Raw genomic sequence first — 12,877 nt, forward strand, 5'->3', positions numbered from 1 at the left:
TCATGATTTATATGAAGAAGAGACAAATTAATCTATAGAAAAAAACATTGTTTCAAGACATCATTATATGCACTTGCAAGAAGAAACAAATAAATCTTTTTCCCATATTATTAAAAAATCCTAACTGGAAACATAAATCCTCTTACCTTTTACCCTTTTAGGTTATCATTATCATAAGAGGTAGATAGATAGTTCTTTATATCTAAAGCACAAAGGTTGCTTATGACTGAAGAATTTTGGCACTGAGAGTAGTGAAAGTGTCCAATTTTTGCATTAGAACCAAAGATATTTTATTGTAATCAAAAAATTGAGGGAACTATTCACATGCTTCTGTATTAATGAAAAACATTTGGACAACATATTGCAATGTGAATACAGGCAAGGACTATACTTAAGGTTAAGTCCCCATAAATGCAAATATATCCCTTTTATAGATTATTAATTTGTGTGTTTCACTACAGCAAATTAAAGATAGGATAAAAATACAGTAATGTTGATTAAACAAGCCTGTTCTCTGAAAATGACAAAGCACATATTAATTTGACGTACCTTTTTCAGTAAATACATCATCAAAATTCAATGATTATATTCAAATCTGAACACTTTAGTGGAAGAATAACACTGCTTCTGAATCTTGTAAATGTATTTGAACTTCCAATACATGAAACAGGTGGTTTTCTGATGTAGCAAAGCTCTGCTGGCTGTTGGATCACTCACATTCACTGACCAAGTCTAACCGTTGCAGACCTAGGAAGTTTCACGGTTGGAAGACGTGGCTATTCCTTGGTGGTTTTGTATAAAAACTATTGAAACCAAGCAGGCCTATCTCAAGATCTGGGAATTTTGTTCTCTTGTAAAAATGTGAATCAGGACTGCAAGTATCATTCGCTCACTGTTCTGGACTGGTTAATATCCCAAGACCAGTATCTGCTGTTGTTGGTGCTTTCATTCAGGGATCACCAATCCTGAGCCGAAAATAGCTAGTTTCTATGGCATTGCTACCAAAGTGCTATGAAGTACAGTCAATGACAGCTAGTGGCTTTAAGTATGTGATTTAAGTACAGTAATATGTAGTAGTATGTTGTAATGTTTCATAGTCTGGCTATGATGCCATATGTCAAAGTATGTGGTTAGAGTAATCTACGTTCAGTTTTACAAACGGTGCAGAACTTTTGGTTATGAGGTGTGCCAAGTAACCAAATTGTTATGTTGAATAGTATTTCACTATACAATAAATAAATAAATAAATAAATAAATATATTTCACAGTGTTATACCATTGTGGCGTTGGGAATATAGAATAAAAACAGATTGTTCTCAACATCAGGAGCTGGGACAAGTACATCAGAAACAGGACTCCTGCATGCAGGACAGTAGGAACAAGACCAGTGGCTAGACAGGTGGCAGAAAGAGAAATAAAAGCTAGAACATGGCAGAACACTAGAGCAGATGATGAACAGTAGTCCTAGAGGACATTGTGGCCCTCTGAAAGCTGGAGCCACTGGTCAGGGCCCTGGAAGAGCTTGCTAGGACCATTAGTCTTTATTTTTCAGCAACTTGTTCCAGTTGCAGTGCTGAGAACCCAGGAAAAATCAGTCCAAGACCTGTCTACGACTAGCTGAAGGTCAGAAATATGATGGCTCTTCCCGGGATTCTGTAGAATTCTGTGTCAATTTTCACTGAGTTATGAGTTATGGGTTGTCATAGTAGAGTTGCCTATATCTAGGCCAAAACAGGATCCAGCAAACCCAGTAGGCCCATCTGACACATTTTTGTCTTCCCTGACAGTTTGCTTTACAAACAAATGCAGCTAGAGACTGCAGTACTCAGGTTGCTCCTTCCATTCCCCCTTTCCTTTTTGCTTCATTTTGAATTGAAAGGAAAGGCTTAGCAATTAGTTGGGGCAGCAGAACTGCAGAAAATCCTACTTTCATGATCAAAGATTAAATGAATTGTTCTAATTGTTATAAGAAGGTTTCCAGATGATCACATCTTCAGTCTAGATCACATCTAGGTTGGTGTGATCTATTGGTAGATCACATCTACCAATATAACATATTATTTATCTAGTACGTAAGGTACTGTAAAGCACTTGATTAAGGAAGATACCAGTAAGCACAATAAAAATAGACGTTATATATTTGCAATTTATTTAGCTTTCTTAAAAAATGTTGATATAGTGTGCAAAATCAAACACATTACTAAGCTTGAACGCAGGATCATTTGTAAATGTATTCTTACAAAAAAACCTTTCATCCGTTAACATAAATTAAAATCTGTGAGTTTTAATGTACACATCTTCTTGGAGACATTTATGGTATTTGAAAAGAATATCAAAAAGTTATGAACAAATGCATAAACAGTTAACTTTGCCAATACATTACCAATTTAATGTTGATTTCTGTTTCAAACTCCCAGGAAGTACTGGGAGTGGAGAAGAAAGGGGTCCAGTTTTGAAAGGATAATTGAGGGAGAGGTTGGAGGATAAGTGTTTATGGCTGGCCATGAGAAGGTCAGTGAGCTCAATGAATACCTTCATACTGGAACAAACCACAGAACTTGTATCTAACCTGGTAGGAGCCTTCCTCCATTTGTCCTTGTAAATGGGAGCTTGTGTCTCTGGAGGCGTGCTAGAGTGGAACTGCTCATTCATTATTACCACTTAAAGCAAATGACCATAGCCCTATGGCACATAAAACAGCCAGCATAACTCCCAGTTCACAGATATGAGGCATATATTATGCTTCAGATACAGTCAAATCTGTAACTATCTATTGGAAAATGTACAAAAATTTCTACAATGAAGGAAGCTTATAAAGAAAAAAATCAGCAAATAGAAAATGTTGTAATTGGAACCGTAATTAGTGACTAATGCAGAGCAATGCATGTGCTTAATGAAGCAGGGTAGGACTTAAAGACAAAGCTAAATTTAGTCAAAACCTACTGTATATACTCACATGAATGATTTTAAATGTATTCCTAAATCTATTAGTTTCATCTTTTTACTGTAGTGAAAACTAAGTGTTTTCATAGTACCTTTTGAATAGTACTCATTTGAATTAAAGCTGACTTCCTTAATTAGCAAGAACTTCACCTCACACTACTGCTAATATATATAATGAACGTGTTTTGCACGAGGGGACAGAGGGAGAGTGTTAGAGAGGTGATGCAAGTATTTTTTTTTTTCTTTTCCCTGTATTTCAAAAAGGAGAGACAACAAATAGCATAATAAAGTACATGTTTTAATAAGATAGAAAAAGAGGGAATACAAATAGTAAATTTACATCCCTTCAGATGCTGAGAACTCCTGGTTCAGGCAGCATTGGATGATCTCTGGATGCATTTTCCTTGGCATGCTGCACAGATCCTGCCCATGGAGAGGTTCCTTCTGCCTCTCATACTGTGTACACCTGCTCATGCTTACGTGCAGGCTCCACAAGACAGTTGACCAGGCATGGCTTGCCTGAGATCACTAACTCCTTAAGTACAGTGACTTTTGCAACACACCCAATACAGAAAGTACAATATATATGATAGTATATCAAAAGACTTCATTGTGGTGTAATTCATTTTTTATTTATGCCTATTTTATCATTTCATCTTGGCTAGCCATTTGCCATTTTGCCCGTAAGATTCTTGAAGGTCACTTCTAAAATTGACAGGAAATTAATAATTATTGGTGTTTAAATATTTGTTTACATTGATTTACATTTACATTACATTAGATTGTTTGAATATATGTTTACATTGCAAAAATGTTGCATACTTAACAATTCTCGTATTAAGCATTCTTTTGTGTGTTTGTTTGAGTAGTGAAACCTGTGGTTGATTTTCATGGATTTTTTGTATTCTCTGGTGGTTGTTTTGTTTTGTTTTCTGTAATGTAAATAGAAAGATTGTGTGATGCTGGAAATCCTTGGGCTTGTCATGTTATTAGAAAGGTTGCTGAGTGGTGAAGGGAAGCTGTATGGAAATAGCTTTATTTTCTATAGACATTTTCAAGAAAAAGGGGAAAAAAAAAAAAAAAAAAAAAGTCCCATTCTGGGAGCAAATTAAGCTTCTTTCAGATCCTGGGACAAGTTAGAACAAGGGAGTGTTGTGGTCAGCAAGTGCTCATAGCAGTGTTTGTTTTTTGGTCCATGATGTTAATGTCCCATGATGGAATATTGCTACAGGTGGTCGGATACTGTTCTTCCATGTAATACATTATGTAGTGATATGATCAGCAAGCAGCAAGCTAAGATTTTTTTTCCCCCTTTTTTCAGACTCTGAATGCACAGTTGATTTATGTGATTTTTTTTGGTATTCTGGTGTAAAAAAACAACCAAACAACCAAAACAACAATACATATTCTGAATACTGGTTGTCTTGTAATATTCTACTTCTGCCTTTGAAGCAACTTGGAGGGGTAAAAAATAAATAACTTCCTTTTATAGTAATCTCTGTCATATCATTATAATTCGTTACATGACACACTGTCTTCTTTGTGTAAGATGGAAAAATCATGCATACAATGAAAGAAAAATATATTCTTTTAAAATCCTCATTAAAAAAGATCTTTTTCCCTTAATTATTTCTTTCAAAATTGCCAATCTAATGATACTTTCAGACAAATATTCAAATATTTTTACAAGGCTAGTCTGTTTAAAGAATTTAGTATTTTGTAATCTTTCAAAAAAGTTCATCAGGCAGACCCCATGCTACTACTTGAGATAGTTCTACCATCTCCTTTGTAAGTACGTGCAAGAGAGATTTCAGCATCAGCCCCTCTTTCCAAATTCTGTAGAAAGGAATGTAGGTTTCTTGTGAACAAGACCACAAGTTTTGTCCTACAATTAAAGCCTATGCCTTTTTGGTTTCTCGGAGTTTAGGGAAAAGGTTTTTTTCTATGCCAAAATAATGGTGGTGAATTTCTGTGTAGCTTACCCTGCAAGGAGACCTCCTCTCTCTCTCACCAATGTGAGAATAGGAATGGGCAAGGACAGAGTCCAGAACATTGTCTTTTTTTCTGATTTTTTTTTGTATGTGTTCTGTTTCATTTTTTAGTGCATTTTTTTTTTACTGTTTATTATTTTCTTTTTGATATTGTAACAAAGATTCAAGGAGGTTCTTGGTCTTTTTTTTTTAAAAAAAACTGTTAGTATGGTAACAAACACCAGTTAGAAAACTGTTGTAGAGAGCAACAGAAAGGCAAATATTATTCTACAGTTTGCAACTGGTTAGCTGATATGACATCTAAGTGAGAAAGTTTTTTAATATTACTCACAAATAACAAAAAAAACCAACAAAAATATCCTTGCAATTCGAGTTTCTCTAAGAGAGCAAAGAAATGAAAAAGTAGTCCAAGCTATTAACTGAGCCAGATTTCCTGTGGGAAAATATTTCTATGAAATTTAATACGCAGTGATAAGTTTTCTCTTTGTTTTATGAACCATTCTGTATATTTAATAGAAAATTATAATCTTGCTGGAGATTTCTGTGAAATAACCAAGAAAGCCAAGAGCAGGGTAATCATTTTGTATTAACGTATGTGGTGTTTTTAGTGAAATGTTATGTAACTCAGTTTGATCACTATGATATTCTGTAGGATATTCTGTGTCTCTGAATACAGCCATGTATCTTTATAAGAAAGATGTTTTTCCATTTCTTTTTATGTATATGTTTTGCAGCAGCACCAACCTGGACACAGTACACTGTGCCTAAATTTCGCCTGGTGCCCTGTGCCTAGTCAATGACAAGAAGCAACTGCCTCTGAAATTCAGAGAGGCTGAGTAGCTGAGACACCTCTGTGCTTATGGTGCTACATACCCAGCTGCAATTTCTGGCCTCAGAAACAATTGCCATGGACTAGTTACAGCCACGTAGCTTAGACCTAGGCTCTCTAGAGCAGTCTGCATAACTTTGGAGCGCATCTAGGTCCTCTGTAGTGCTGTGAAAATATAGTCATTATTTAATGCTTATGGGTATTTTGAAGGAATATTATGAGCATGTGTAGAAGGTGTCATTGTGCAAAGCCTGCTTTGGTAGTGTTTCAGGGCTGCGTATGTTAGAAAGAGATGTATTTGGGAACAGCTTCTGAAGTGAACAATCTCTGACTCAGCTGTCTTCTCGGAGAAAGCCAGTGGAAAGATCAAAACCAGCCAGGGGATGAGCAATCCCCTGAGGCAGTACAGATAATTAGAGATCCCATGCTCAGCATCCCTGCCTGGCTCCCCTTTATTCATTAGTGGAGACATACCACCTGAGCTAAGTCCTACACTAGGCACCCATTTTAAGCATAACTGCAATGCCTTATTCAAGAGCAAAGTCACTCCGGGTTTCTTTTGAAAGGAGAGAGAGGTGGTTCCAGAAAGTAGCACACCCTGATTAAGTGCTATATCAAATACCTTTATTTCCTTGTGCTTGCACTGCTAGTAATCAAAGTCATGATATTTGGAATAAATATTTTAGCTGCATTTGTGTTAAAACTATGCTGTGTTTAATGGGAATGTTTGGTTTTGTCTTTTTCCCCCTGCAGCTGTGACTCTGAAAATAGGTATCTTGGAAATCCGCTTAGGGGAACATGTTACTGTGAGTACTTATATTTTTAATGTTTAGTGCTTAAATGCTGTTTACACATTGTGTGACAATTTCATTACCTCTGAAAAAATAAATATTTTTCTTGGGATTTTTTGAAGTTAGGGCATGTTGATAGTTTGAAATGTAAAATGTCCCACTGGGCTTTTCTGGTTATTACTTTGTCCAAGAGAAAGCAAATTAAAGTATACAGAAAGTTGGATCCTTACTCTTAGGTTAGAAGCAGTGAACAAGCATTATATTTCTGTACATGAACAAAATGAACATATAATTGTGTCATTGTTTAAAAGACAGAATTTGTGATGGGAAAATGCAAATAGGCAAAGCAGAGCATTTCCTGGGGACAATGTGAATGGCTTAGCTGGTATGCCTCCCAGGGACATGATGCACAGCTGCTCTCCAGAGTATCATAAAATGGTAGAGCATGTGTGTTGTCTCCATGTTCTTTTAGTTGTAGAAGAGATGCCTCAGGCAAATTAACTTTTGAAGCATTACATTTCTGATAGTCTTAATGAAAGACCTGAAGGGATGGGAATGCTTATTACCCATGTGCAGAAATCCCTTCGAGAGCTGTACCAATTTTGCTGTGCCAATATCAATGTTAAATAAGTATTTTAATCATCATTAAAAAAATATGTGTTGCTGGAGAACACTGTTTTATCTCTTGTGACTTTTGCACATACTGGCTGAATGTTAGACGACTGGATCAATTTATCTATTATTTCTTAACACCATCTCTACCTCCAACCTAATTTAGCATAAAGATTTATCTCTGAATATATGCATAGCATCCCTTTAGAAAGTTTTCTTTTAGAATCTTTTTAAGGCATCATTTGCCTAATATTTTTTTTTTTAAACTACTACTTCTATCTACCTTAAATGGTTTGCATCTACCAGATCTGTTTTACAGAACAAAATTGAAGTGTACATTATTACAGATGTTGGCATATCCCTAGGCCTTACGCATTCCTCTTGTCAGTTATTTAAAATTTTTGCTTTTTTTAATCACAGACAAGTTCAAGTGTAACACTTCTAACTGGAATTTCATTTTAAAATATTTTATTTCCAATGTAGTGTCTTCATTATTGACAGTTTACATAAAGTAGACCTAATTGAAAATTCTCCTAAAACTGTTTTGAAGATGTTGTTAATAATAATAATAATAATAATAAAAATAATAAAAGTAAATCCACTTGTTGTTTGTCTCCATAATATATTTTTATTACTTCAAACAGAAATTTCAGTATTTATGGGATTAGATATTTGTTTTATAAATTGTATAAATTTGAAGATGGGTAATAAGCACATGAACAGTTTGTACAATGAAGAGAGTGCTATTGAGACTATTTTAGATGTGTGCATCAACATTTGTTTAGTCTTTTAAAAATAAATGCTATTAAATTTAAGAGATGGAAAAGAAATGACAGTAATGAGATTTGTAGACCTCAGGCACCTCCAAGAAAAACCTTATTTTTGCTATCATGTTGCAGGTTGGGTCTATAAATCATATCGGAGACAAATTGTACTATATTCAAGATAGCCTTTCACCTTTAGCTCACTACCATTATTTTTCTTCTGTCAGATTTCAAAATATTTTTAAGATCCTGTTGTTCTGGAATGATAAATCTTCTAATACTTTCAGTTATTTAAAATTTAATGTATAAACTTTTTTCAGGGTTATTTTATCTGGAGGTAAGAAGGAGCCTGAAGTAATTTAAAATAATGGAATTCAGTTTCTTACATTTAGTGGTTAATGCATCATAATGGGAAATAATTTTTTAATTTATGGATAACTGACTGACCTAGGATTTCAGTGACAATTGCTTATTGGCACCATACGTTACCTGCTAAATCATGTATTAAATACATATATGTCATAAAGTGATGCTTTGATTTCATATATGTAGAAGTATTTTAAGGTATGACTTTACCATGGACCATAATTTGTCTAAGAAAATGTTTTGCTTTTGTAGAAGATACTCATTTGGATGATATTTTTCTAAGCTTATTTCACTTCTCTGTAGGAATTTTCTATTTAAATACCTCTACTACCCTTTTTCTTCTCCTTGAAGTGAAGAACATTATTATTTTCTACATTATAGGAATACTTGTTGCTCAGGAGGAAGGAAAATACTGAAGAAAAACAAATTAACAGAAAATAGTGTAATCTTATTAGCAGCATAAATTTATGAGAAATGAAACTTCTAGACAAATTTGTTTCTATCTTTTAGTATCAAGATCAGTGAATGGTACTGAAATAGGAATACAGCTAAGAATTTGCTATAGTGGTTGGGATCTTCAGGAAAGTTTTTAGTCACATGCTTAAGTTTCACAGTCTTCAAAGTGGCTATGTTTTATGTGCTTAAATTTTACTTTACTGACTTGTGAAAATGCTATCCTGAATTGGAATGTTTTTTCTGAGTCCAAACCTTAGAATTCAATCTTGAGTGTATGGCTAACTTTTGTATGTTATGGGATAACCTCAGTTTCTCTTAAAAGCAGGATTGAGAACACTTGTTCCCTTAGAGAGACTTCCTGCAACTTGTGATATTGTGAATACCTACTGCCCTGTACATAATTCAGCTGCTTCCATCTCTTGCTCTCTGCCTACTTTGCCTGGCTCTTGTGTAGTTCTGTCTTCCCTCTTGCCTGTCATTGCTGTCTTCAAGCCTAGGAAGGGGAATGTGACTGGTATTAATCTAGTATTACTGCCAGTAGGCTGTTTAACTTAGTAAGTAAAGTCTGAACTTAATAGTTAGCCAGTTGGATAGCACAGATTGTTTTAATTCCTTTCTTATTTGTTTCTTTCTAATAATGATGTAGGAGAGCAAGCAAAATATTACTGCTGTACATAGATAATGCTGAGATTGTAGAAGTTATCTGGGCACCAATGAGAACAAAGGAAAATTTACAGACAGATCTAGCATTATCAAAAAGAACAAGATTTATGTAGAAATGAGATTTAGATAGCATGTTGAAGCACTGTAGAGGCTTAGTCTAAATACAAATACTAAACAAAAAGAGAAACAGAGCAGCAAAGTCACCAAATCCTATGGCTGACAGGAGCAGCTTATTAAACATCAGATTTCATTCTAATATGGCATTTCAAAATTTGGCAACACTGGACATAAGTAGTTTTCCTACTTTGTTTGAATTATCAAAACTTAATGAAAGTAGAGTAGGACATCCATAACAGGCAGAAGAACCTTCAATGCTTATCCCGACTGTATGAAAATTGCAGTCCATTGCTTCTATTAAAATTAATTTAATTCTTCACGACTTCTCTGCATGACTGAAAAAACACAGCAGAGAAAACAAATGCTCAGAGTATGAGGACGAGAACAAACTTCACCCATAGATACAAGAATTAGAAAAGTGCTGAATGTATAATATAATGTATGAGTAGCTATATGTTTATTCTATTACCACGTTGTCAGTAGTGGCCAAATACGAATGTCTGGGGACATTCACTATACTTTTATTTGCTATACTCCTATAGCGAATGGGCAACCATATAGTGATCTCTACATCCTGCAATTTGCAGCTCAGGAAGTTCATAAGAGGAAGGATTTCCCAGGCCAGGAATATTTGGTATACCATTGTTTAGAAATATCAGAGAAAACCTTATCAAGGATTTCTTATAAATAATAAAAAGGAGAATATAAATACAAAAGAAAGAGTTTCATGAATTTAAAAGTCACAATTCTGTTTTCCTTTGTGAGTATTCTTGTAGGTTGAGAACAGGTCTGCTTCTGTATTGTGCCTCTGTGTTTCTAGGAGGGAGGCTCTGTATCTCCAGGCCTTTCTATTAGAAGCCAATCTTTCTGTGCATGATCACAAGCTGATTCAATCCATATAAATGAATGCTGAGTGGAGGCCAGAGATGGTTGTTCAGCTGACTTATGCATGTACACAAACCATAAATATAATATTTTGTCATGATGGATATGTATTTGTTGTTGTTGTTCTTTGGTATCTGAGCTAGTGTGATGTATAACAGTGACACCTAGATAGCAAAGTGTGCATCCAAATTGGTGGATTAGTTCTTCGCATGTCAGCATTAGAAATATGCTGCTGTCAGAACCAGTGCTTCTGGGTGCAAAGAAACATGCAGCAAAACCAGATGGTTTTAGACTGATTGTGAAGAATTCCTGGGATGAATGCCACTTTCGTGATTTTGACCTGGGTTGTATTCAGACACAATGCTTTAAATCATAAATGGATAAATAATTAAACCAGTGCTCCAGAGAAAATGAGAGTTTAACTACATAATTCATGATATGTTAGATAGACGGTGGATTATAGGCTTGCTAACAATCACTAGTTTTGAAAGGATATTATACTCCTCTTTCAGAAAACCATATTGCTATGGCTGAAAACTTTCCAAAATGTCTTTTATATGTACATTAGTTGGAGTGTCACAGTGCCAATGATACATTTGAAGCAAAAACTACAACTGTTTCTGATACTACCCTGTGCACAGGCATAAAAGCTTACAACAAATCAGTACTGTGAGTGTAAATTGCATTATTCACTGGCATGGTTGTTTGCCTGCATGGTTGTCAGAATTTCCAGATGTTACTTACCACTAGGTGTGCAGAAGCAATTCTTCTCTTCCTTTTGTCCATTCTGCTAAAGTTATCCCCAGGAAGATTGTGAGCAGAAGCATTTTTTGTGGTTCAGGCAGTGCTACACTCCTGGAGCTGAGCTCCCAAGAGTTGCGTATGCCATTGACAATTTCTAGCTAAGATCATTTGAGTAGCCAGCCAAGAAAAAGTAGTTGAAAAATGTACACATATAATAACTTCAGGCTACTACTATCAGCAATGAAAAGTGGGAACTAGTAGCTTCTCCACTTGGTTCTGCAGATGGGTTGCTCTTTTGAAACAGGTAGCAGTGGTGGGTTACAGGGCAGGACACTTCATAGAGTATGAAACTCATACATTCAGCAATATACAAGTGTTGTTGCCTTTCGGTAAAATAACAGTAACCTAACAATTCTGATGAATCTGTTGTTTCATCTCTGGGCTAGGCAGATATTTTGTGATTCTATAACTCTAAACTCAAAGAAAAAGCAGTAGAAACTTGCATTTTGCATTCAGAGCTGCATTATGTATCCAGAGTAATACCATAATGTCTACAGCACTGGAGAGCAGTTTTTAGCTTTTGAGATTAGAACATGACCTTTGAGAAAGAGAATCCAGTAATGAATAGAGGTCAGGAGGGGATGGGTCACTTATGAAGAAAATTTAAAAAAGCAGTGAGCTAAATAATTCACGGATTTCTGTAAAATTAAAACCCATTTATGGATCTCTCTCTCTCTTTTTTTTCTTCTTTTTTTTTTTTTTCCTTCACCTCCCCCCCCCCCCACATCTTCACCAGAATATTTGTCTTTGGAGATTTGTTGGGTTTTAAGCCTTTGAAAAAAGAGCAAGCAGTAATATCTATCCATAGAAGAGTCTGAAAGAATGTAAAAATTTCAACTATTTACCTAACTTCATTGTGTTTTCCTCCACAGCTCTTTCTAATCTTCCTCTCAGCTCTGTGTTTTATGAAATGCCATTTGTGGAAGCCTTCACACAGTAAATCAGCCACCATTGCAAATATTCTGGGTTGAAGCATATAAAAAAGGAAGGTAGTAAGCCCATCTGCAGGAGCCTTAAGGTTCAGTTCTATGGCAGAGCCTTGGCACCACCGAGCTTTCCTTGTCAGCCTAGTGGAAGTGAAGGGAATAAATGGGAAGCCAGAGAAAACATTGTGGAATTCTCACGTGTTTATCACTAAAAAATCCAACGTAATAACTAGCAAGAAAACAATACTAATATATTTTATAAAAATTCTTTGGATACTTTAATTATTACTACTTCATTTTAGTTATATTTTACTTGAAGTACACTGTGGGAAAATATGATCATATGTGTGCTACTAAATATTTTGTAACAATTTTGGGGGGAGCAATCTGAATAATAGATTTAAGGCTTTACTGTGCAATTCCATGCTCTCAGCAATAAAATAATTATAGTTTATAACACTATTCCTTGCTTCCTTGAGGTACATGCAGAAAGGATAGCAATATGCAATTCTCTCGGTATACCAGCAACTTACCAAGATGAAGAATGATACTTTCATATCTGAAATTGGTGAGGAAGCATGAAGTGTGTATTCAGAGAAAGCTCTTAAGATAAAATCTGGTATCTGTGCAGGGAGTTGAGGAAGAAGAAGGGAATTTTGCTTCTGGCTGTAGAACCTTGTAAGGATTCTATTGCAGTCCTGGAGCTGCAGTAGCCCCATTACTGCTGATA

The 12,877-nt window shown here is 35.3% G+C and overlaps 1 protein-coding gene across 4 annotated transcripts in view; it reads left to right on the plus strand.

The window, feature by feature from the left end:
* ATRNL1 (attractin like 1) overlaps positions 1-12,877 on the plus strand; it is a 491,394-nt gene that overhangs the window by 175,443 nt on the left and 303,074 nt on the right. For all 4 annotated transcript variants that reach the window (XM_032190853.1, XM_032190854.1, XM_032190850.1 and 1 more), the window contains exon 21: positions 6,517-6,569. In XM_032190853.1, coding sequence (XP_032046744.1) covers positions 6,517-6,569 — 53 coding nt within the window. The remainder of the gene's footprint in view (positions 1-6,516; positions 6,570-12,877) is intronic.

Source organism: Aythya fuligula, chromosome 7, assembly GCF_009819795.1.
Source record: "Aythya fuligula isolate bAytFul2 chromosome 7, bAytFul2.pri, whole genome shotgun sequence".
Taxonomy (NCBI): Eukaryota; Metazoa; Chordata; class Aves; order Anseriformes; family Anatidae; genus Aythya; species Aythya fuligula.